Genomic DNA, 26,469 nt, shown 5'->3' with positions numbered 1-26,469 from the left:
GGTGCCACATGCGGGAGCGAGTCGGCTCTTGCTGCCTCGTTGCCTTTGTACATCCTGTGTCTATGTCCCCCTCACCAATTGCCAGCACCCCCTCTGCACACACATACAAATTGCCTGCATGGCATGTTTCCCTTCGGTGCCATGGTTTCCCTGAACCCACTCGGTCCTCTTTAGGGTCCCTTAATGATCCCCTCCCAGGGAGTGTACAAACAAATCTATCTTTGTTCATGCCGTGGGCTGAGAAAGGAGAACCGTGCCAGCACATGGTGCCAGTTACAAGTCTGCGTGAAGACAGACCTTAGGTGACCGAATCAAAGAGGCACGGCATGCGCTTTTCTGGAAAATGAGTGGGCGCAGATGGGGATGGAAGGAGAAATGAAAGGAGCCTGAGGAGGGAGTCTGGAGAGCCCCTGCGGTGGGCTTTGAGCTCAGGGTTGGAGATTATTGTCCCTGGAGGCCAGAGACAAGGGAGGGAAGCATCCCACCGCCGAAAGCTCGGAGCAGTGAGGCAGCTGCTATGAACACCCATCCAAGCGTGCTGCGTGTCTGTGGGAGCAGGAGGAGATCTGCGGGGTCTGGGAGGATGTCCTAGCTAAGAAGAAAAGACGGGGCTTTGTCCCAGGGAATTAAGAGGGAAAGAACCCACCATGACGATTACCCCCAGATTCAAGAAGCTGAGACAAGTACCTGGAAATTTATAAATTTCTTTGACTTCACCAAATTTGGCTAAAGCTGGCACTGAAATTTTATATGTTGTCTTGTTGATTTCTGAGCACCTTAAAAAAAAAAAGATTCACGTGCTATTCATCATCTTTTCTACTCCTTCTTCAGGAGTACAAATAAATCCTTGGGAGTTTACATAGCACACTTAAGGAGAGAGCTACAGGCAGGGACTGTAGCTACAGCACTTTGCAAATCCACCCTGACATTCCCCTGGTGGCCAGTGTATCATCTGTATAAAATGAGGTCTCATAAGAGAATGATATGTTGTGATGCCTTTTGATTCAAAAAGATCTTGCTTCCTTTCAACAGTCTTCAAATATTTATCCATATAGATGTGTGTGTGCATATATATATACATATATATATATATATATATATTTGGGCTGGAGCGATAGCACAGTGGTAGGGTGTTTGCCTTGCACGCAGCCAATATGGCCAACCCGAGTTCGGTTCCTCCGCCCCTCTCGGAAAGCCCGGCAAGCTACCAAGAGTATCTCACCCACACGGCAAAGCCTGGCAAGCTACGCATGATGTATTTGATATGCCAAACACAGTAACACAGTAACAACAAGTCTTATGATGGAGACATTACTGGGCCCGCTTGAGCAAATCAATGAACAACGGGAGGACCATGACTGTGATATATATATATATATATATGCTGAAGCGATAGCACAGCAGTAGCATGGCCTTGCGTGCAGCCAGCATGGCCCAGCCGGGTTCAATTCCTCCACCCCTCTTGGAGAGTCCTGGCAAGCTACCTGTGACGTATTCGATATGCCAAACACAGTAACAACAAGTCTCAAAATGGAGATACTACTGGGCCCACTCGAGCAAATCGATGAACAATGGGAGGACAGTGACAGTGATATATATATTCTGGCTTTTGGGGTCTTTTTGCGTCTCACCCAGTGATGCTCAGGGATTACTCCTGGCTCTGCACTCAGGAATCATTCCTGGCGATGCTTGGAGGACCATATGGGATGCTAGGGATCGAACTTGGGTCAGCTACATACAAGGCAAACGCCCTCCCCACTGTCTGATCACTCTGGCCCCTCTCAGGGATGTTTTGTACTTTTGCTTGCTTCGTTTCATGGCCCTAAAGGTAAAGCCAGACTGTCCCCCACACCCCACCCTCCACCCACGCTAGGCCAGCATAGGGAAGGACCAGCCCGGCAGCTCCGGCCAGGTGGCTGCTGGTATCTCCAGGCCTCGGCTCTGGCTGTGTTCCTTATTGCCCCGTGGAAATCCTTCCAGCAAGTGGAAGCAGGAGCGCTTCTGTGGTCCCCCAAGTCGTTTCACTCCCCTGCAGCAACGTTCTCGTTTCTCTCTGCCCATGTGAAGGTGTGGCGGGGAACGCTGGCCCGCATGCGCTACAAGAGGACCAAGGCGGCGCTGACCATCCTCAGGTACTACCGGCACTACAAAGTCAAGTCCTACATCCAGGAGGTGGCCCAGCGCTTCCAGGGCGTCCGCAGCATGCGTGACCATGGCAAGCACGTCAAGTGGCCCAGCCCTCCCAAGGTGCTGCGCCGCTTCGAGGAGGCCCTGCAGGCCATCTTCAACAGGTAAGACCTTGCTGGGTGCTCCAACAGGTAAGACTAGCACCCGTGCAGGACAGATTTCAGGCTGCTGTCTAGACGTTTGCTTTTTGACCTTCTGCTCGCTTGTGCCAATTTCCCTTTCAAAGCACATCTGTCAGTGGTTCAGAATCACTCAGGGAGTGTTCGTGCTTGAGAAGAGAGTGTGAGCTTCTCCTTCCTGAGCCCCTGGGGGTGACCCCCTCTCCCCTGCATCTCTCCCTGCCCCCCAAGGTTAATAGTCGTAATGGAACAGTCTACGAAGAGAAGCTTATTTGAGACACGCTACCTCTGCTTCCTTTAATTAGCAAGAAGGAACATTACTTTTATTTATTGAAGTCGCATGTATCTCGTGGTAGAAAATTTGTTCATTGGAAAGCAGTGTTGGTCCCGCTGTGCCTTAGAATCACAGAGTTTCTAAAACATACAAGCACACTGGAATTTATAAAGCATACCAGTGCCCAGGTTCCATCTCCAGAATGTTCTATTTAGTAGAGCTGCTGATTTGGGGATGGGGGTGGGGGATAGCCAGGCTTCGGTCCTTTCTAAAGTGTCTGCATGATTTTTAAAGTGCCGGGGAGAAACTACTATTTCAGGAGCAAGATTTATTTTCATAAATAAGAGTCCATGTCAATTTTAATACTTTTCCAGCTGACCTTCATTTTTTCACAGCCGCCTAGAATCTGAGTTTGTAGTTATGCATAGCTCCTTTTTCAATTTATTTATTGCCTGTGTACACCAGCTATTTTTAGCTGCATCTCCAATGAAGCCACCCAGACATGTAAACTAAGCTAATGGCTCTCACATGGGGTCATTTGGCATTGCGGTATTCCACAAAGAACATCATGAAATAATTGATATGCTGACTATAAAAGAACTAATTTATAATTCTGTGCAAAATAAGATCTTATCTCCCGTTAGATTTTGTTCCTCATAATTAGTGACAGGTATCAGAGCTAAGGCAATGCATAAGAGAATTTCTTAATATGTGTCTCATTTGTCTTTTTTTTTTAATGGCATCTCATTAAAGAGAAAGAATCAAAAAATAAAGAATTCCTGGAAACAGTACCTCAAGTCTCAATTCTCAGATCAAATGCTCAGATCGTCTGAATCTGTGTCTCTTGTACATATAAGAGACAGTATGAGATGGTGGTTATGAACCTAGAGCTCAGAGACTCAGGTGTTTGCCCTACATGTGGCCCACACTGGTTCGGTCCTTGGTTCCACATATGGTCCTCCAAGCACCACCAGGAGTGACCCTTGAACACCTCCAGGTATGACTCCCAAAACAAACAAAAGGAACACAAACCTGCAATTCTGTTCTGACTCTGGCACCAAACAGCGTACTCAGTAACTTCTCCGATTTGCGTTTCCTTCTTTGTGAAACAGCCTTAATAAGAAGCTGGCTCATAGGGCTATTGAAAGAATCAGGTTAGGTACTTCCCATGGTGCCTACCACATACCCCCACGATCACGATCACGACCATCCTGTTGTTCGTTGATTGCCTCAAGCAGGCCCCAGTAACGTCTCCTTCGTCCTAGCCCTGAGATTTTTTAAAAAGTGCCATATTCAAGGCTCTTTCAGGGTTAGGAGAATGAGACCCATCATTGTTACTGGTATTTGGCATATTGGGTACACCACGGGGAGTTTGCCAGACTCTGCCGTGTGGGCAGGTTACATTCGGTAGCCTGCCAGTTTGTCCAAAGTAGGAATGAGATAATAAGATGTCCAGGAGCTGGGTTTTATAGTCTCTGAGTCTTAACCGTTGATGGGATTACACGGTGCCAGGGGGCCAGTTGGTGGGTGTGACCCCTGCCAACTGGAATTTGGAGGATCTGGGTGGAGGATGCTCAGCCTCGATCCGAGCAGGCTTGGATATCTCAGCCCCGGGACCTGCATGCCTTTGTTCCTCTGCCGGTACCTTCATGCGTGTGGAGAGTGGTCTCAGCATGGTGGTGGCTGGTTCTGGAGGTCTTTGGCTGCCGGAGCCCTGGTCAGGGCTGGGAGGGAAACTCAACCCGCTCCCCTCCAAGGGGCCCCAGCGAGGACAGCCAGGAGCGGGGGCAAGAGACTCTGCACTGTTCTCTACCGGGAGCTGGGTTTTATAGTCTCTCAGTCTTGGCCGTTCATGGGATTACACGGCGCCAGGGGGCCAGTTGGTGGGTGTGACCCCTGCCTACTGGAATTTGGAGGATCTGGGTGGAGGATGCTCAGCCCCGATCCGAGCAGGCTTGGAGATCTCAGCCCCGGGACCTGCATGCCTTTGTTCCTCTGCCGGTACCTTCATGCGTGTAGAGTGTGATCTCAGCATGGTGGTGGCTGGTTTTGGAGGTCTTTGGCTGCCGGATCCCTGGTCAGGGCGGGGAGGGAAACTCAACCCGCTCCCCTCCAAGGGGCCCCAGCGAGGACAGCCAGGAGCAGGGGCAGGAGACTCTGCCATACTGTGGAAATGTTTCTTCATACTGTCAGTTTGTCTGTGTGCACAGTCAGGTATACTTGGGCTTTTTTTCCCTTTTTCTTTTATGCAAATAGGATTATATGTATGATTCTGGGACAGGAGCGATCGCACAGCAGGTAGGGCATTTGCCTTGCACGGGGCCGACCCGGCCAACCTGGGTTCGATTCCTCTGCCCCTCTTGGAGATCCCGGCAAGCTACCGAGAGTATCTCGCCCACACGGCAAAGCCTGGCAAACTCCCCGTGACATATTCGATATGCCAAACACAGTAACAAGTGTCACAATGGAGACGTTATGGGCCCACTCGAGCAAATTGATGAACAACGGGAGGACAGGGACAGTGACAATGACAGTATGATTCTACAACTTTACTTAGAAATAAAGTCTGGAGATGCACCATGACAATAAATGAAGAACTAGGTAACACTTTCTGGGGGCAGAGGGAGATCCATACCCAGCAGTGCCCAGGAGACCATGTGTGCTGCCAGGCTGCCACATGCAAGGCTGGCCGCCGCGCCTTCACCTTCACCCCCATCCCGTCTCTCCAGCCCCACAGATCTAAGTAATACTTTTAATGGACGCAAAGAATTGATTTTGATGAGGTTGCACTGTGGCCTTTGTCACCTTTTTAGATTCTGTTTTTAGAGATTTTTCCCTGTGTCATCTAGAGCGAATCTCTGTATAATTCCATTTATTCGTGCAGTGTGAATTACTCCACACCTGCTGTGAGGCACGTTCCAAGCTGTGTCCTAGGGCTGTGCTCACAAGCCAGGTTAGAGCCAGCCTTTCTCCCGGGGCCTCTTAGTCACAGTAATGTGTTGAGGGGCACACCAGCTGTTCACTGGGTGCACACATGTACAAACGTGTGTACACACACACACACACATACACACACACTGGATGAATCTTTCCAGTTCATTCTATCCACAGGCAAACCTTTTTCTGTATAGAGCCAGAGAGTAAAATATTGTAGGGTTGGTAGGCTATATATAGTCTTTGTCACTTGTTTCATGTTGTTTTGTTGTTGTTGCACATGTGAAAACTATTTGTGGCTAAAGAGCATCATGTGACATCAGGACATGGGCCAGATTTGCCCCAGCTATAATTTACCAACCCTGAAGGAGTCACTCTCTCCCCTACAATTTTTTCTTCTTGAATTTTTGTAGTCTGTGGACTGCTGAGCCAAGTGCACTTAAAAACAAACAAACAAACAAAACCACCTCTATGACTCCAGGATTATTTGTTTCTAACGTTCCAGAGTATATTTGTGCCACTAGTGGTCCTCATCATAACTCATTTTCACTCTGGGAAGGCAGGGAGGCTTCCTCAGCCCCTGCATTGTCTTCACAAACATTGTTGAGGCTAGTGACGGTGACAGCGGTGGCCATGGTTGTCAGCCCCTTCCAGATGAGACGGCTGTGCACGCCCCATGTCTGTGTGGTCCGTACCTCTGGGTCCTGGCACACTGCATCATCAGCTCTGAACCCTGTCTGAACCAGGACAGTGAAAGAGATTCAAACTGACCAAATCTATGGGCTGGACACAGACCAGTGGATAGATTTCTTCCTGTCGGGAAGGAAAGTTAGACTCAGGATTGAGTGGACAGGTTGCCCAGCAAGGCACTTGGAATACTGTAGAACACGTTGGTCCCCTATGTCCTGACCTCAACCACCAATGACTCCCAGCATGTCATTCTTCCAGCTGCTTCTGGAAGGCTCTATAAACGGTCTATTGTTACTGGTGTGTTGCTGGGATCTTTAGAAACAGAGCCGTGGGATCCGCTGTTGGGCATGACGTGGCTTTACTTCCACAGCAGTGGCTGTGGCGGTCTCCTTCACTGACCCAGTCTGCCATGGCAGGTTCCCACCGTTCCCAGGCCGTGTGCTAGGGCTGCGCCAGCTCCCCCCCTGTGGAGCGCCTCACTCCAACCCTCACTGCAGGCCCGCTCTTCCACAGGGGCTCCACCTCCCTGCTGGCTGAAGTGCTCCACTCTGAGCTGCTTTTCCTGTAGCTTCTCCCATCTGCTTCCTCTCTCCCAGAGTTTCCATGCCTTCCAGCTCATTGACATCATTCTCACTCTCTGCTGCTATTCTCGATTCTCTCCTTATACTGCTTATATGTATTTGGTGATATATTTTTAAGTTAATATATGATGTGCATATATTTATGTAAAATATATTTGATAGAAACCTGGGGGACATTTGAAGGCTACACCTGGTGGTGCCTAGGGGCTTCTCCTGACAGTGCTCAGGGGATCAGGCAGTGCTGCATTGGAACCTGAGGCTCCCCTATGCAGAGTAGGTGTGCCAGCCCTTTGAACCATCTCCCTGGCCCTGCTTGGAAGGAATTTAAGAGAGAAAATCAAACACTTAGGTGCAAAGCACCATCATGGCTCAGGAAAACTCATAAGAAGAGCATCTAGTAACAATATTACGCAGGTAAATGAGAAGCAACGCCAGTTTTCTGCTGCACCTGCATCTCATACTAGAGTTCTGTGAAAGCAGTTTGAAACCCACCCACTCCGGTGCAGTAAAGCCATCCACTACATGCAATAAAGCCACCCACTCTGATGCAGTAAAACCACCCACTCTGATGCAGTAAAGTTCTGTCTGCTCCACCTGCCTTATGTTTCCCGTAGAGCTCAGTGCCCCTAAGAGTCTGAAAGATCTGTTACTTTTTTTTTTTTGTCTTGGAGTAGATTTTTTTTCAGGTTATTCTTTCTGGTCCATAGATTAAAATACCTTGGTGTCGTCTTCTTTCCCCACCCCCCATCCCCCCACACACACTTTATTTAAACACCATGGTCTGCAAAGTTGTTCATGATGATTTGTTCCAGGCAGTCAAGATTCCAACACCAATCCCACTACCACTATCACCTTCCCTCAATCATTGTCTCCATTTTGCCAACCACTCCTCAGGCCTGCTCCTGTAGCAGACCCACAGTAATTTATTTTATATTTCTTGGTACCAATAAATGGCAAACAGAATGATCAAAAAGTATTTAGAGAGAAGAGAATTGTGGAAATTGTATCTATCATAGGGCATTAAGTCTATGTCTGAGGGATTACTAAGATGTTGTTACAAGTTAAGCCTTCTGTATTAATGTTTTTGTTCATCAAGATTGGTTAGCTTCTACTATGTTATACCCCAACCAATCTGGTGTTCTTCTACTGCATTGTCAGTGTTGTAGAGTTTGGAGATACCACATTGTCAAAAATGCAGCCATACCTTCCAGAAAATCCAGAATCTCTTAACTGGGCATCCAGTTGGAGTTAAATTTTTAACTGGGCTGAGAAATTTTTACAACTAGTTGATCTCTTTTGATATTGATTTATGAGTCTCAGAACAAGGTGGAGATGAGCTTACGTGGTGATGGAGGTAGTTCGTGAGCATGGTTGCTGGGGCTTACAGGAGTACAGGGAGATGATGAGAGGTAGCCCATCCAGACTTCGAGAAGGCCTGTAGTTTTCAACCACAGTGACCCAGATACCTGAGTTTTTCAGCAGGATTAGTTCTCTGAGGTTCGGTCTTGAGGTGAGTCTGGCCAGAGGCATGGCTGTGATTTTGTGGTGCTTCCTCTAAGAGTGCCCCAGATATCCCAGCCAGTCAAAGACATTTTTGCTGCTAGTTGATCTCTTTTGAGATATATCTATGAGTCTCCAGAATAAGGCTGATAGATCCTTGGTATCATCTTCAAATCCTCCCTTGTTCTCTGGCTCCCACATCTGATCCATCAGCATCCCCTTATGGGCCACTTGAGAACAAATCTAGCACCAAGACCTGCTCCCCGTCCCTGATCAAGCATCAGTCTTCACACCTGGCCTTCACCTTATAGAAAGAGCCTTTACAGGACATCCTGGTCCCATCCCACCTGACCCGTCGCCACACAGCCATCAGAGTTCCACTGAAGTGGAGCCCCACCAGCTCCCTTCATTCTAAAGGCCTTCATTGGCCCACTAACTGCTGTGCCTCCACTGTCTAGCGCAGACTTTGGAGTGTGTAGGTGCCTCTAGTGTAGTGATTGGATGATGCCGCCAGCATTCCTGTGTCCTGACATCACTACCATTAAGCCTGCGGCTCACCAAGTTCTCTTTGCTTCCAAAGCAAACCACAAAGCAAGCTTTACAAAAATCATTTGTCCACATAAAACCATATGTAATTTAACAGTTTCTGTGCATATTTTGGAAGCATTTTACTCTCTTTTTTTTTTTAGGGTGGCATACAGGTATTTTGGTCTAATTCTAATTAATGGCAGCTTTGGGGTGTGTGTGTGGGGGGTCGTTCTAAAGTCTCCTAGGGGCTGGATGTGTGGCTCAGTGGCTCAATTCTAACTAATTCCATTAATTAGAATTAGATCAAAGTACCTATATGCCACCCTCAAAAAAAAAGAGAGAGTAAAATGTTTCCAAAATATGCACAGAAACTGTTAAATTACATATGATTTTATGTGCACATGACTTGCATGCATGAACCCGGGGGTTTAGTCTACAGCACTGCAGAAGATAAACACTAAAATCTCATCACTTTGTTCATTTCCTTCTAGGTGGAGAGCCGCCCAGCTCATCAAGAGCATACCTGCCTCAGATCTACCCCAGGTCAGGGCAAAAGTTGCAGCCATGGAAATGCTGAAGGGCCAAAGGGCTGATCTTGGACTCCAGAGGGCCTGGGAAGGCAACTATCTCGCTTCTGTAAGTCCAGGAGAACCAAGTGGAATCTATTCCTGTTCTCTTTCCAAAGAAAGAGAAGACTTGGGGCTGGAGAGATAGCACAGTGGGTAGGGCGTTTGCCTTGCACGCGGCCAACCCAGGTTCGATTCCCAGCATCCCATATGGTCCCCTGAGCACCGCCAGGAGTGACTCCTGAGTGCAGAGCCAGGAGTAACCCCTGTGCATCGCCAGATGTGACCCAAAAACCAAAAAAAAAAAAAAAAGAAAGAAAGAAAGGAAGAGAAGACCTTTTCTTTCTTAAAAAAGAAAAAAAAATCAGTAAGGGCTGATGTCTTCAGAAAGTAAAGTTCTATGAGAGGTGCTAAGCAGAAAGATTTGACTGCTTCAAAGTGTAAGAAATTTGGTGTCCCCTCTTCCCCCTACCGCTCCCCATAGAAAGGGTTCTTTTTCTTATGGCCACATGTACTAGGTACACTCTGTAACCTGGCATTTAAATCTCCCCTTGTAAACTTCAGAAATTATATTCAGTTACCTGCACCTTTACACTGCTTATGCCCAAGCTCCATTTCATCCTCTCTCCCGTTCCTTAGTTACAGCACTTTGGAGTCAAAACAGCCCCTGAGTGACTTGCCCTCTGAGATGGAAGACACGGGGTCCACATGTGAAACTCCTTGAGTAGATAGCTAGAGTTGGTGAGAGGTTACCTTTTCATCTACAACGTGAAGAAGACTCATTTCCACATTCCCTTTTCCTTCCAGAAGCCAGATACGCCGCAGACCTCAGGCACATTCGTCCCCGTCGCTAATGAATTGAAGCGGAAGGACAAGTATATGAATATCCTCTTCTCCTGTCATGTCCGGAAGGTAGGCCCTGCTTATAACCTACCTCCTCAGAAGAGACTGTTTCTCGTGCCACCTACCGAAGCCTGACTGCCCTGTGGCAGGGCTGGGGCCATGAACGGGCCTTCCCAAGCCTACATGTGTTTCGCCTGCACCCCTGCGCTGCTCCAATTCACCATCATTTAGTGCTTGTTAGAGTGCCTTGCTGGCTCCAGGAAGCAGAGGAAGGAAAGCATTGCTTGGGAAAGGGAGGATATAGATGGGGAAGAGAAGAATTACATGCAGTAAATATATTTGTTTACCCAAATACACGAACCTGGCAGTGAAATGGGTGAATTTAAAGGGATATAGTGCCTAACTTGATAGCACAGAGCTATTGTCAGTATCCAAAGAAAAAATTAAGGAGAATTATCACAAAATTGCCTTATAACAATTGTCCAACTTTAAGCAATTTTGAAGATGTTTCAGATCTTTAAAAAAAAAAAACCCCTACATGACTACAGCATAATTTGGGTCAAAATAATTAAATATTATTTTTTTCAAGTATGAATTTGGCAAACTGTAAAATGTCACCAACAACCAAGTGTTTGCAAGGGTTCGGAGAAATGGGATTGATAGTATTTAATATACAGCAGTCCTTCTAAGCTGACAATTTGGCCAATATATCAAAATCTTAAATGCTGAGACTACTTAATTTAAAAATTCCACCACTTATTTGTTGCTGCTGCTAGAGTTCTTGATGCTTATCCACTTAGTTTTGGTGCTCGATAGGGATTGTAGTCTTCCACAACTCAGGGGTGGTTTGGTTTTCTTTGTGGTGTTTGGGGCTTTAAAGGGAGGAGACAGTAGGTAGCATATATTGGGTTATACCTGGCAGCACTCGAGGCCTGTTCCTGACTGAGCTCAGAAGTGACCTGGTAATGCTGAGAGCCCTTATGTGGTACTGGGAATAAAACCAGTGTTGGCTGCTTTGCAGGGCAAGTTCCTTAATCCCTGAACTATCTCCCCAACTGCCACAACATTCATTCTGTGCTATAATCACACAGGTATCAAAAAGTGTGCATGTGGGGGGAGGAGGGGCAGGGAGGGAGGTTGTACATTGTTGCATTCAATAAAAATACAAATGTTCAATAAAAATACAAATGTTAATATAGTATCATCTTCAATAGCACAGCGGTAGGGCGTTTGCCTTGCACACAGCCAACATGGCCGACCCGAGTTCGATTCCTCCGCCCCTCTCGGAGAGCCCAGCAAGCTACTGAGAGTATCTCGCCTGCACGGCAGAGCCTGGCAAGCTACCCGTGATGTATTCCATATGCCAAACACAGTAACAACAAAGTCTCCAGTGGAGACGTTACTAGGCTGCTCGAGCAAATCGGCGAACAACGGGAGGGCCTTTACTTTACTTACTTACTTAATATAGTATCAATATACAAAAAATGACCTAAATATAACCAAAAGACCTATTTTGACTATAAGACCAGTTAGTGTTAACAGAAAGGAATGGTCCGTCATATTAAAGGGGTCAGATGAAGGATAGAATTGGTGGTAAACAACATCAACAGATGTTGACATTTAAGGATGCAGACGGAAATTTCTGTTACAATGCAATGTCACTTTTTTTTTAATGAAAATAATGAAAAGAGAAATATCTCAGGGTTAGAGAGAGAGCTCCACAGGCTGAGCACAGGCTTTGCATGCAGGAGACCTGGGTTTGTTCTCCAGCACCACATGGTCTCCCGAGCACTGCCAGAAGTAACTCCCGAGCACAGAGCTGGGAGTAACATATGAGCACTGCCAAGTGTGTCCCAGAAACAAAAGCAAAACAAAGGTCAGAGAAACTAGAAAAGGTCCAGAGTTACTATGGGGTAAGAACTAGTCTTGCAGGATGCTCTCATCGCTAGTTTGATCTCTATCACCCTATGTGAGCCTTGAGCTGAGAAAAGTTCTGTAACTCAAAGCTCCAGGGGTCACTCCTAAGCACAGATCCAGGAATACTCCGGGTAATTGCCAAGTGTGACCCTAAAGCCAAACCCCCTACCAAAAGAAGAAGAAGAAAGACACTAGCAGAAGGGGACATTGCTCAAAGGGCTGGCACATATGTTTTGATGTGGGAGCCTCAGGTTTTATTCCCTGTGCTGCTTAGTCCCCAAGCCAGGAACTTGGGGACTATGCAGCACACTCTGAGCACTGCCAAGTGCGATCACTCCCTAAAAAAAAAGAACCTAGGTGTAGAGGATGAAATTAAAACTAATTTAGATTAGAATCACTATCACTATCACTATCACCCGGTTGTTCATTGATTCGCTCCAGCAGACCCAATAATGTCTCCATTCATCCCTGTCATGTGCTAGTGTAGCCCGATGACATATTGGAGGCTCCTTCAGGATCAGGGGAATGAGGACCATTTATTGTTACTGTTTTTGACATATCGAGTACACCACAGTTAGCTTGTCAGACTCTGCCATGCGGGCGGGATACTCTAAGTAGCTTGTCGGGCTCTCTGAGAGGCATGGAAGCTTTTGGGGCAGCCTCTAATCACCTTTACAGGTGTTCCTAGTCAGGCATATAGGCGGGTATGATACTCTCAGTAGCCTGCCGGGTTCTCTGAGAGTGAAAACTAGAGAATAAGAACTAGAGCTCCCGCGTGCTTCCGGGAGCTTGGTTTTAGAGTCTCTGGATCCTGGCCGTTGATGGGGTTACAGGCAGTTGGTGGGTGTTAACTGCCTAGCTACTGGAAGGTGGGGAGCTGGGTGGAGGAGGCCCAGTCCCAAACCGAGCAGGCTTGGAGAGCTCAGCCCCACGTCCCGCACACCTGGGTTCCTCTGCTGGTTCCTTGTCCAAGCATGTGGAGAGTGGTCTCAGCATGGCTTTGGCTGGGTCCTGGAGGTCTTTAGCTGTTGGGGCTCTGCTCAGGGTGGAGAGAGAAACTCAATCCGCCCTACTCCAAGGAGCCCCGGTGAGGACAGCCAGGTGTGGGGGCAGAAGACTCTGCTTTGTTCTCTTCCGAGAGCTTGGTTTTAGAGTCTCTGGATCCTGGCCGTTGATGGGGTTAGATTAGAATAATAGATATAAACATAATATATTAATATAAATAATATGATCTATTCTATTATTGATTTATAGTTTATAATATAAATTATTAATATAAATAATAGTAGAAAGGAGGAAATGATCATTGTTCTTTAATGTACATTCTCAAGTAAGACCAAGTAAGACCAGATGCTTAGTCATAAAACAAGCCTCAAGGTTAGAGAGATAGAACAGAGAGTAAAGTGCTTGTCTTGCATGCAGCCAGCACGTGTTCGATCCCCAGCACCACAAATGGTCCCTCAGCACTGCTAAGAGTGATGTCTGAGAGGCCGGAGTAATAGTACAGCAGGTAGGGTGCTTGCCTTGCACGCAGCTAACCCAGATTCAATTCCCAGCATCTTATATGGTCCCCTGAGCACCACCAGGAGTAATTCCTGAGTGCAAAGCCAGGAGTAACTTCTGTGCATCGCCAGGTGTGACCCAAAAAGAAAAAAAAAAAGAGTGATCTCTGAGCACAGAGCCAGGAATAAATCCCAAGCACAGCCAGGTAATGCCCAAAAAACAAAAATAAAAATAAAACAAGCTTCAGGATTGAAAGAATTGAGCTATAGAGTATTATGTTCTCCATTTAAAGGTAAGGTAAAGGCCCTCCCGTTGATCGTCGATTTGCTCGAGCGGGCCCAGTAACGTCTCCTTTGGAGACTTTGTTGTTACTGTGTCTGGCATATCAAATACTCTCGGTAGCTTGCCGGGCTCTCCGAGAGGGGCGGAGGATGTTCTCCATTTAGTGAAGTGAAATTAGAGATAAACAGAGGCAAATTTGGGGACTGCACAAATAGGTGAAAATTAAATAACACGCTCCTAAGTAACTAATGGTTGGAGAAAAAAGGTCTACAGGGAAATGAGGCCTTTCCAAGCGACACACCAAACCTCATGGGATGCAACTCAGGCAGTGCTTAGAAGGAAATACAGTGCTTCCTCCCCTCTCCCCTACAAGAAATATCTCAAATGAATAACCACTCTTCCATTTTAAGACACTGGAGAAACAAGTAAACTCAACCCAGATGCAAGTAGGAAAAAATATTGACAATTAGAGAAGAAATTAATAAAATGCAGGATAGAAAACAAAACAATGGCAGGAGGAATTAGATTAAAGATTTAAAAAAAAAAACCAGGGGCCAGAGCCATCGTACAGCAGATAGGGCACTTGTCTTGCATGCAGCCAATCTATGTTCAATCCCTGGCATCTTATTATTATCCCCAAGCACTGCCAGAAATAATTTCTGAGTACAGAGCCAAGAGTAACCCCTGAGCATCACTGGATGTGGCCCAAACCAAACAACAGTCTCAAAAAAGGATCAAAAACTTTTACAGACTCTTAGATAAACTGATCATAAACTATTGCAGAAGAACTTTAAATTTTATCTGTATACAAATTTTTTTAAAAATTAGTGTTCTCCCTCCATAAGAAATAAGAGATCAACTCAATGTATTATAGACCATTTTTTAAAGTTGTTAAGCTCTTCATGGCATGGACTGCCACAAGGACATAAAATGACCCAGTAATCATCCATTCTAGACAAGAACTAAAGAGAGCTAGAGACACTAAAATATCTGTGTGCTTTTATACAAACTTCTTGCCATACCACTACCTTTTTTGCTTTGTTCTTTCTGTCTTCATATATTTCTGGACAAAGGGGAAGATATTAGAAGGTGAATCAGACAAATTGAAATTCAATGATAAGAATAAAAAAAGATATTAAGTTCATTTGATTTTTTCCCCAAATTTTATTTTATTAAGTACCATGATGATGTTATTGTAGAATTTTAAACAAAATAAAGAACAGCTTGTTTTAAAGTTAGAATGAGAGAAACGTCATTAATTTAAAATTGATTGGCATTATTTTGAGAAAGTTACCCAAGTCCAGAGTAAACTTCTCAATTCCCAGCTTCTGGTTTAGAATTGCATCTAGAGTTGATTATACCATCCGGAAATGGCTTGTGAACCAGAGCTACACGCCAACCCAAAAGGTAGAGGTTAGAATTTCCGTGGGCAAACTTACAAAAGAATTGTACCATATTGATAAAGCTTCAGATCTCCTCCCTTAGAATGCTTCCTATTTTTTACATCAGGCCATCTGCGAAGTCAGATGAGGAGCCAGCACTGCTGATCAAAGGAAGTCGGATGATTTTGAGAATTGTGCCTTCTGAAATAGAGAACCCTGCTGGCTCCGATTCTGCTTCTCCAGGGTGACATTTGTATATACAATAGCATGTTTCTCCCTGGGCCCCGAGAGATAGACAGCTCAGGACCGCCTGTATCTATGAGTTCAAGGCAAAAGAGAATTTCTTCCCACTGTGGCTTAGATAGTGTCTTCTGTAGAAACTTTTCAATCCTAAGGTAAACTTTGTACAATTTCAGTAAAGCCTTTCCTTTATGTTTCGATTCTCTTCAAAAGAGTCACTTTCCATTCCCTTTGCTTTAAATGCTCTTCAAGGTGAGAGACTTCTGCAGAAAGCTCCTCTCAGCCATCAAGTGTTTTCTCCTGGTCTTAAGTCTGCAGGGAATCTTGATCCCCTGCCTCATGGTGCTGACTAAACCTGTAAACAGATCATTCCAAGTGGCCTGGGAAAGGCAAGAGGAGAGTAATTTATCTTGGGTTTTTCAGGAATTTGTCTTGGGCTGTTGAGGATTTTAGCTTGGGAAACAGAAGAAATAAGATGAGATCTAATCTGATACTGAATGATTCTTTTCTTTATGAGTTTCTTTGTGAATTTAAGTGGAAGAAAAATAGTGTTTCTATCCGTTGTTACTTTTACCCGAGATATACAAATTTACATATGCATATAACATTTTTATCATTTTGATCTAACTAAATTATGCAATTTTAAACTCTTATTTTTTTTAATTTTATTGAATCACCGTGAGATAGTTACAAGTTTTCATGTTTAGGTTACAGTCACACAATGATCAAACACCCATCCCTCCACCAGTGCACATTCCCCACCACCAATATCCCCGGTATACCCCACCCCCTTTCCCACCCTCCCCCTGCCTCCATGGCAGACATGATTCCCCATAATCTCTCTCTACTTTTGGGCATTATGGTTTGCAATACAGACACTGAGAGGTTATCATCTTTGGTCCTTTATCCACTTTCTGCACACATCTCTCATCCCGACCAATTCCTCCAGCCATCCTTTTCTTAGCGATCCCTTCTCTGTTCCAGCTGCCTTCTCCCCTTTGCTTATGAGGCAGTCTTCCAGCTATGGAACAATCGATCTGTCCCATGTATCTACTATCCTTAGGTGTCAGCCTCATGTTATGTTGTTTTATACTCCACAAATGTAAATTCATTCTTGTCTATGATGTCCTCCCCCTCACTTGATTAATATTTTTTGTGATGTTCTTTCCCTTTTTTTGCCACAGTTAAGTGGGGAAGCTTCCCAAGATCCAGGGCCTCCTCCCAGCAGTTCTTGATCCAGGGATGTGGTATTTCTCAGGACCTGTTCTCTTTAGAAATTAGGTTTTTGCGTTGTAATACTTCTGAGCAAAGCCTCAATAAAATTGCCGCTTTGGGGGATGTTTCATTGTTGTTCATGTTGGTTCCCAAATAAATTTGTGAATCTCCCTACAAAGGCCCTCCTTCGCCCTTAACTACTGGGGCCTATTAGTCCAGATCACGAGGAACTTGTGAAAAGATATTACACGACCTTTTTTTTTCCAGGTTCTTTTGTAACTGACTTATATATTTTTCAGTATGATTTTACAAAGGGTGAGGAGCACTTCCTATTATTCATATTCCATTTTAGACATTCTCTTATTCTCCATAGTCTAAAATGGACATAAAGGATAATGTTCTCTAACAGTAGTTTCACAAACCAGTGTTTTGTTTAATATCAGTAGATTTTTAAAATACATTTATCTGTAATGGCACAAAAAAGTGAGTTAAGCCATTAAGCATTCTCTTTAGGTGCAGAATTCTGAGGACCTTAAATACATCATGGCTCGTGAACATTGTAGGGGACCCCAGCTGTGGTTTGCAGTGTTCTCAAACTAATTGATTTGGAACCCTTTCTTGCAGTAAGATTCACTAGTGGGTAGTGTTTGTCAAACAATCTGAGAAGAATGAAAATATAGCAGACCTACATTGTTTCTGATACCGTGACAAGTGTCAAGCGCCAATCCCCTATTTTTTGTGCCATGCCAAGTGCTGTTCAGTGACTACTTCTGGTTATGTCCAGGGACTGTGACCCTTCTCTCTGGCAAAACCACTGCTATGTGAAATAAATAATCACTGACAAGTAATTATTTCAACACAGAAACTCTCTTCTTAATTGCAGATACAATTTTTTGTCAAGTTAAGGACTCAAAATATACTCTGATGATAAAGGAAATGTGAGGAAAAAGGAAAAAAATACAAATTTGAATTTTAGTTTGGAGAAATATCACAGCGGGTAGGGCATTTGCCTTGCACACGGCCGACCCAGGTTCATTTCCTCTGCTCCTCTCAGAGAGTCCGGCAAGCTACCGAGAGTATCTCGCCCTCACGGCAAAGCCTGGCAAGCTACCCGTGACATATTCGATATGCCAAAAACAGTAACAACAGGTCTCACAATGGAGACGTTACTGGGCCCACTCGAGCAAATCAATGAACAACGGGAAGACAGTGACAGTGTCCTACCTATAACAATATTTACTGCTATTTTCTCCCTCTGCTACCCCCCGGATATAGTTAGCTGTGTATCCCACCCAAGCTAACTATGTTTTCAGATTCACTTCTACTGTCTTTGTTTGCATCTTGGAAATAAGATCTTGGGAGCAGCAATGGGGGGACTTACAGGTCTCAACAGAGCCCTCCTCATCTTAGTTCAGGGAGGCTTCTTGGTGTTTTTGTTTTGTTTTGTTTTGTTCTTTGCTTTCTTTTCTCTTCTAATCACTGAGAAGTATGACTGTGGCATTGATGCTCTGTACGTTGATTTAAATAATACATATGTATAAAACTGAGATAACTTAGGAGACCAGAGCAGTAGAACAGTGGGTAGGGCACTTTTCTTACACACTGACTCAGGTTTGATCTCCTGCACCCCAAAAGTTCCCTGAGCCCTGCCAGGGGTGATCTCTGAACACAGAGCCAGGAGTAAGCCCTCCTGAGCACTGCCGGACGTGGACCAAAAAAAAAGTTCACAACAGTTCTAATTTCTGATTATAATGACGCCATTTTTAATCAAAACTATGAGTCTGTGCTATAAGGTTATAGCTTATAAGCTAGCCAATCAAACAGGCTCCAGCACAACCCCCTCGTCCCTGTCGTTGGGGTGTGAAGTCTGAGTGTGGGGTCTCTCTGTGCCAGCTGCTCAAGAAGGTCTGGCCCTCTGGGGAAGAAATTTCTGCCCAGAAAAGAAAAAAATGTGTGAATCAACCTCAGTGATCCTAGCCAGGGGAATTAATCATCACAAATCAGAAACCCATGCACTAATGCAGTGAACACTGTTAGGGAGCTTGCCATAAAACGTTTTTTAAAAATCACTTCTAGCCTCTGAATATCTGCCCCAAAGAGCACTTTCTTTGGGGCAGAAGTGGAATTTTTCCAAGATCAAATTGGGCAAAGCAATTGTGTTTTCATTTGCCACTTGGAAACTGTGCAGCTTCCCCAGTGGCTCCCACCCTCTTCCACCATGCCCCACTGAGTTTTTATCAGCAGCACTGCCTTGTGTGGGGAAGAAGACTTCTGGAAATTACCCTGTAAGATTGAAAACAGATTTCTCAAGATAGTAAATAATAATCACTTAATCACTTAACTTCCCGTTAGTCGTCGATTTGCTCGAGCGGGCGCCAGTAACGTCTCCATTTGTCCCTGTCGCGTGCTAGTGTAGCCCAATGGCATCTGTTCGCTCCGGGAACATGAAGGGCCTCAAACCGATCGTTCATGATCTTGACGAAGAAGTCTGACCATCTGGAAGGTGGGCGGCCACGCGGTCTTTTGAAATCCCGTGGAATCCAGTCGGTAACAGCTCTAGTCCAGCAGTTGTCTTTAAATCTCATTACGTGACCAGCCCATCTGATTTTCGACACCTTGGCATATGAGATAGCGTCCCTGATTCTTGATCGTCGACGGATGTCAGAACTCCGAATTCTCTCTCTCATTTGAGTGAAACGTGATATTCCAAGCATAGCTCTTTCTATTCTTCTTTGGGAGACCTGAATAGCGTTCTCATCTTGTTTGCGTAGGGCCCAGGTCTCTGAGGCATATGTTAATGCAGGAAGAACACTGGAATCAAAGAGATGTGCCCGGAGCCGGAGGTTCTTCGTCCTCTTAGCTATTTCTTCGACGTTCTTGAAGGCGTTCCAAGCCGCTCTCTTCCTCCTGCGCAGCTCGGGTGCCAGGTCATTTGTCATGTTGACCTCTCGACCTAGGTACACATAGCTGTTGCATTCGGAGATGGTCGTTCCATTGAGAGCGAATGGGGCGTCAGGAACGAGGCTGTTTCTCATAAACATTGTCTTCGTAAGATTCAGCTGTAGTCCTACCTTTCCACACTCACGGTCAAAGTCGGCCAGCATTTGTGCCGCTTGGCTGATGTTTGGTGTTATTAAAACAATGTCATCAGCAAAGCGGAGGTGGTGTAGTTGCCGACCATCTATCTTCACTCCCATTCCTTCCCATTCCAGTCGTCGCATGATGTTCTCGAGGGTGGCACTGAAGAGTTTTGGTGAAATGGTATCACCCTGCTGCACCCCTCTCTTGACATCAACGATCACTTCTTTGTAGAATGGTGAGATCCTGGTAGTGAATCCGCAATACAGCTCACGGAGGATCCTGATGTATTGGGCTTGAATGCCCTGATTGGCTAGGGCTTCAATGACCGCTTCCATCTCAACAGAATCAAAGGCCTTCTTTAAATCAATGAACGTTAAACAGAGCGGCATCTTGAACTCCCGAGAAACCTCAATGAACTTGGTTATCGTGTGGATATGGTCTATGGTGCTGAATCCTTTGCGGAACCCGGCTTGCTCGCATGGTTGTCCTTCATCTAGTGTTCTGCCAATCCTATTTAGGATGATTCGAGTGAACAACTTGTAGATGACAGACAATAGGCAGATTGGGCGATAGTTGCCAATGTCATGGATGTCTTCCTTCTTGAACAGTAGTACGGTCCTGCTGGTTTTCCATTGGGACGGAACCTTGCATTCAGACAGGTAGCGAGTGAAGAGCCGAGCCAGTGTATTGATGAGTACTGACGGCAGGTTCTTCAGGTGTTCAGGTCTGACCTTGTCTGGGCCGGGTGCTGTTTGTTTCTTTACCGACGAAATGGCGTGTCGGATTTCGGAAGGGAGAACATTGGGAACGACATATCCATCCTGTGGAATTTGGTACATCGGCAAGTGGACATGGCTATCGAAGAGATTTGAGTAGAAGTCATGGATAATCTTCTCCATTGCCGTTCTGGAGGATGTGATGGATCCATCAGGACGTTGGAGGGCAGTCATCTTGGTCTTATAGTTGGCAAAGGACAGGCGGGCGTTACGAATACTTTTCCCGGCTTCTGCCGCATCTACCAATACTTCTTTCTGCTCTTCTCTCTTTGAGGTCTTCCTTGATCGCATCTCTGCACTGCTTTGCGAGCTCGGACGTTAGCTTGCGGTTGCCTGAGGCATGCACCAAACCACGCTGGCGAATTAGCTCAAGAGTTTTCGAAGATAATAATAAGAATAATAATCTTATCTTATGATCTCTTGGTTTCACCTCTAGATACCTGTCCAAAGAACACAAAAATACTAGTTGAAAAAAAGATAATTTGCATACCTGTGTTCATTGCAGTGCTATTTATAATATCCAAGATCTGGAAACAACCTAAATACTCAATAAGGATGAGTGGATAAAGATCTGCTATACACAGTGGTCTACTGCTTAGATATGAGGAAAGATGAAATCTTGTCTTCTACGACAACCTAGATAGATCTCAGTAAGCTAGTAGGAGAAAGGCAAATGCTGGATTTCATAGCAAACAAAGTCAGTCAGAAGGGGAAAGTTGAATATGGGATGTGGGACTCCAAGAAACAAGGCAGGACAACCAACAGCACAGGAAAACAAATCACTGGACTGTGAACTCAGAGGTGGGGTTTCCCCGTGGGGAAGAAATGCAGGAAAGGAAGTTAGGGGGGCAAAGGGGTCCCTGCACTGGGGACGAAGGATTCTGGGGATGGGTATGGTGCAGATAACATATTTTTAAGGTATTGGGGAGATAGTCCAGCAGGTAGGCAGCTTTCCTTGCAAGCATCTGACCTGAGTTCAACCCCTGGCACCCCATGTGGTCCCCTAATCACCACCAGGAGTGATCCCTAAGGACAGAGCCGGGAGTGAGCCTTGAGCACCTCCGGATGTTTGGGTCCAAAACCAGAACAAGTAACAAAACCATCTTTTTAAAGTATGAAGTTGTAACCCTAAAACGTATTTAGTCTTGTCAACCGACTATGAGTTCGATTCAAAGAGAAATGCTGTGTATTTCCCACTTCTCTACTGGAGCTCTGAGGTACAAGACATAGCATTGTCTCCGCGGAGCTTCCACTCTGGGTATTCTACCTCCAGAATAAGGAAGAAACCCACCATAAGTATTTGAGTTCTTCCGTTGCTTTGTCTGCATCTTTGTGTTGAGGTGTATATACAGGTATACAGTAGACACTTGAGTGGCTGTAGACTAGCACACACGCTGCTGTAAGTCACAGTCCTGTTAAGCTGGAGAGCATTTCCATTCCCATTCAAGCTCCCTGCTACCCTTCCTGGCCAGCCCCTCTAACACCAAAAGTAACCATTTTCTCTCTTTTTCCTCTTTCTTTCTTTCTTTCTTTCTTTCTTTCTTTCTTTCTTTCTTTCTTTTAATTTTTGGGCCACACCCAGCAGTGCTGAGGGGTTATTTCTGGCTCTACACTCAAGAATTACTCCTGGTAGTGCACAGGAGTACCATATGAAATGCCAGGAATCAAACCATGATTGGCTGCATGCAAGGTCTACCCACTGTACTATCGCTCAAGCCCAGATTGTGGTTTTTTTTTGTGTAGGAGTACTGCTATTCACTCAGCCACTGATTAGCTGATTGAATTGTGCATGAACTCCACCTTACTTTTTTTTTTTATAATTTTATTTATTGAATCACCATGAGAGCAGTTACAAAGCTTTTGGGTCTAAGTCTCGGTCATACAATGAAACATCCATACCTTCACCAGTGCCCACATTCCACCACCAAAAACCCCAGTATACCCACATCCCACACCCTCCCCCTACCTGTGGGGCAGATGATTTCCACATTACTCTCTCTCTACTTTGATCACATTCAATATTCCAACACCAGACCCACCATTAATATTTGAGATTTTACCCCAACACTCAGATCTGCTGAAAAGGCAACAATAGACAATTTGTGTTCTATTGCTGGTTGTGAATAACATATGATGTCGCGTGGCTGCAGTAGGGCCATGTGGCTTTGAAATTCTGAAATTTTAACACTTAAATCTGGAGGGATTTCTGCCAAAAGCCCCTGGGTTTCAAGATCTGCTCTGAGTCTCTGGGATCATGGCCGTTGAGCAGCTTGATGAGGAGCCAGAGAGACCGTTCGTGGGCGATGACTTGGGGTCTCGTTGGGGTGGGGAGGACAGGCCCGGCTCCACCCCATCCCGTGAGGCCCAACAAGTTTCGTCACTGCGGGCCCAAGCCTGACTGTCCAGTGGCCTCTGGACGATGACGGCCACCGAGCCGCCAGAAGGAAACAGGCGGAGGGACAGCACCCTTTCCCCCCTGGGGTGGCCTGGCAACAGTAACCTACTGCGGGGTCCAGACACATTTCTGCCAAAAGCCACTGGGCTTCGAGATTTGTTTCTGTCTCTGGTATCAAGGCCATTAAGCAGCTTGATGAGGAGCCAGAGAGGCCGTTCGAGGGCAATGACTTGGGGTCTCGTTAGGGTGGGGAGGACAGGCCCGGCTACCCCCCTCCCCCATCCCGTGAGATCCAACAAGTTTCATCACTGCGGGCCCAAGCCTGACTGTCCAATGGCCTCTGGAGGATGACGGCCACCAAGCCGCCAAGAGGGAGCAGGCGGAGGGACAACACCCTTTCCTCCCTGGGGTGGTCCAGCGACTGTGAGGTCCGGATGCATTTCTGCCAAAAGCCACTGGGTTTTGAGATTTGTTTCTGAGTCTCTGGGATCATGGCCATTAAGCAGTTTGATCAGGAGCCAGAGAGGCCATTCATGGGCGATGACTTGGGGGCTTGTTGGGGTGGGGAGGACAAGCCCGGCTCTACCCCCACCCCGTGAGGCCCTGTGTGTCTCATCACTGGGGGCCGAAATGTGACTATCCAGTGGCCTCAGAAGGATGGCAGCCACTCGGCCGCCAGGGGGAACAGGCCAAGGCACTAAACCTATTCCCACCTGGGTTGGCCCAGCACCGGTAGCCTACTGCAGAGGCCAAACACATTTCTACCTAAAGCCACTGGGTTCCAAGATTCGTTTCTGAGTCTCTGGGATCATGGCCATTAAGCAGTTCAATCAGGAACCAAAGAGGCCTTGCCTCCAATTATATAGCTGAGCCGGAGGTAGTTTGTGGGTATGTTTCCCACATACCTAACTTTCGGCCATTTACTTTCTTGGTAAACTTTGCCTCAAGTTTTTGGGGTCTGGCCAAAGGCACAGCAGCAATTTTGGGGTATCTGTAAGTCTGAAGGCGCCATGAGGCTGCTGATGCACTCGCCTCACAGGTACAGATTGACCTGCTGGCGGCACCACACCCCCAAGATTGTTTTTTTTTTTTTAAAACAAAAGGTCAAGATGGAAGGCTGGAGAGGTGGGAGGGGACTTGGGAATACTGATGGAAAGAAATTGACACTGGCAGTAGGATTGGGACTAGAACATTATGTGTGTCTAAAACTCAGCTATTAATAGCTCCGTAAATCACTATTCTTTACTTAAATAAAAATATTTTAATTAATTTTATGAAGTTTTTCATGATAATTTATTACATTCAATATTCTAACACAGGGCTGCAGCAATAGTACAGCGGGTAGGGCGTTTGCCTCACACACGACCAACCCAGGTTTGAGTCCCAGCATCCCATATGGTCCCCTGAGCACCACCAGGAGTAATTCCTGAGTACAAAGCCAGGAGTGACCCCTGTGCATTGCTGGGTGTGACCCAAAAAGCCAATAAATAAAAATAAAAATTGTTAAAAAAAATTCCAACACCAATTCCACCACCTTTGCACCTTCCCACTACCATTATTTCCATTTTTCCCAACCACCCATCAAGCCTGCACCTATAGCAGGCCCTAAAAAATTTATCTTATATTGGTTGTTATCAAAATAAATATCAAAATAGTTTCTTTAGGAGAGAATATGTGAAGATTGTTGTATCTCACCATGGAGCCGTTAATCTCTTGTATGAGAGATTACTAACATGTTGTTACAGGTTAAGCCTTGTGTGTTTATATTTTGTTAATTGAGATTGGTTTCCTTCTATTTTACATCCCATCTAGTGTGGTGTACTATTCCTGTTTATCAGTGGTGAAGAGTTTGACAGATCACATGGCCATGACTGTGGCTGCACACTTCAGGAGTTCAAAAGTTTTGAATGGGGTGATAAAGCTGGAGTTAAATTTTTAACTGGATAGTGACTTGGGTGTTCCTAATGACTCAGGCCTGGCAGGGAGTCCAGATGCATCTCTGCAAGTCTTTTGAGATTTATTTATGAGTCTCTGGATCATGGTAGTTAATGAACTTATTTGGCACCAGAGGCAATTCATGGGCCTTTGACTGCCAAGGGTTCCAGAAGAACAGAGAAATGGGGGGAGGTAGCCCATCCCTGACTCTGGAGAGCCTGGAGATTTCACTCTCAAAACCCTCATACCTGAGTTTTTCCAACAGATCAATATCTGGATGAGGTTCGTCCCAAGAGGTGGAGTCTAGCCAAGAGCATGGCGGTGATAATGGAGTGTGGAGATTTTCATCTGCAGGGTTCTGTTTGGGTGGGTGATGGGCTCACCCTCAGCCCCCTCTGGGGTGTCCCTGATGACTCAGCCTGGCGCAGGGTCTAAAATCCTAAGTAGGGTCCAGAAGTGTTTCTGCAACTTGTTGATCTCTTTCAATATTTAAATTAAAAAAAATTTTTTAAATTAAACAGAGTGCTATATATTAAAATAGTAATATATATAACAATATATATAATAATATCTAAAGTAAAGACTTTAATAATATATAAAATGGAAACTAACTAATAATAATATATAAAGTTTAGACTTAACTTATCCTACACTAAAACATTAAACTTCAACATTTAAATAATTAAAAATCTTTGATGGGTTTATAATGTAATAGCCTCCAAAAACAATCTGGAAGAGAATGTATAAATGTGGTGCATTCCCACATTGACAGAGGGGTGTATATATGTGCATGTATGCATATGTGCAATGACTAAGAACTCAGTTTCTAATACCTGTTTATTAGCATGATTTTGTAAAATTTGGCAAGATTTTGGGAAAAATACAATTAAAGCCTAGTTTGAAACTTAAGAAAATTAATTTGGTTGGAAAAAAAGAATCAAACCTGTACATGACATTTTTCATTTGTTATCAAGTAAATTTATTAATAAGTTTTATTTGTAGCTATTTTCTAAAAAGACCATTTTTTTAATGTACTACCAATTTGAAGATGACTTGTATAACCTTGTATATTGGCTGCATTAATTAGAGCTAGATTAGTGAGACTCTAGTCAGTAGCTTAATTACCACACAATTAATAAGTAAAATCAACCTCTTTCCCCAAACATAGCATCAACTTTGAATTAAAAAAAAAAAACATGGTGCCTACACAACAGTTTTAACAAAAAATTTTTCTTCATCACAAATATGTATGGTCTAAAAATTGCAGGTCAATTTGTACTTAAATTTATTAAGACTTTCCAGTTATTAAATGAAAAGTTATTAAATGAAAAGTTTTACCTTTTCAGAAGAGAGATGTAGTTTTAGTAATAAGAAGATTAAAATAACACCTATATGTAATTTAACTTCTTGGTGTTCATAAACCTCATTCCATTTTCTTCCCTTTCTTTCCAAGTAAAAAGCAATGATATATCCACTGCTTGACACTAACACGTCATCCAGTATCTCCTGCTGTACACACAA

At 45.0% G+C, this 26,469-nt stretch overlaps 1 protein-coding gene across 1 annotated transcript in view; it reads left to right on the top strand.

The window, feature by feature from the left end:
• The window catches only part of MYO1D (myosin ID), a 392,202-nt gene that overhangs the window by 226,153 nt on the left and 139,580 nt on the right, over nt 1-26,469 (top strand). Inside the window, exons 17-19 of the mRNA XM_056127580.1 lie at nt 2,068-2,291; nt 9,305-9,449; nt 10,187-10,291. Of these exons, the coding sequence (XP_055983555.1) occupies nt 2,068-2,291; nt 9,305-9,449; nt 10,187-10,291 (474 nt within the window). The remainder of the gene's footprint in view (nt 1-2,067; nt 2,292-9,304; nt 9,450-10,186; nt 10,292-26,469) is intronic.

Source organism: Sorex fumeus, unplaced genomic scaffold, assembly GCF_029834395.1.
Source record: "Sorex fumeus unplaced genomic scaffold, SorFum_2.1 ptg000063l, whole genome shotgun sequence".
NCBI classification, from domain to species: domain Eukaryota; kingdom Metazoa; phylum Chordata; class Mammalia; order Eulipotyphla; family Soricidae; genus Sorex; species Sorex fumeus.
This window is presented reverse-complemented; position numbering and strand designations above follow the sequence as displayed.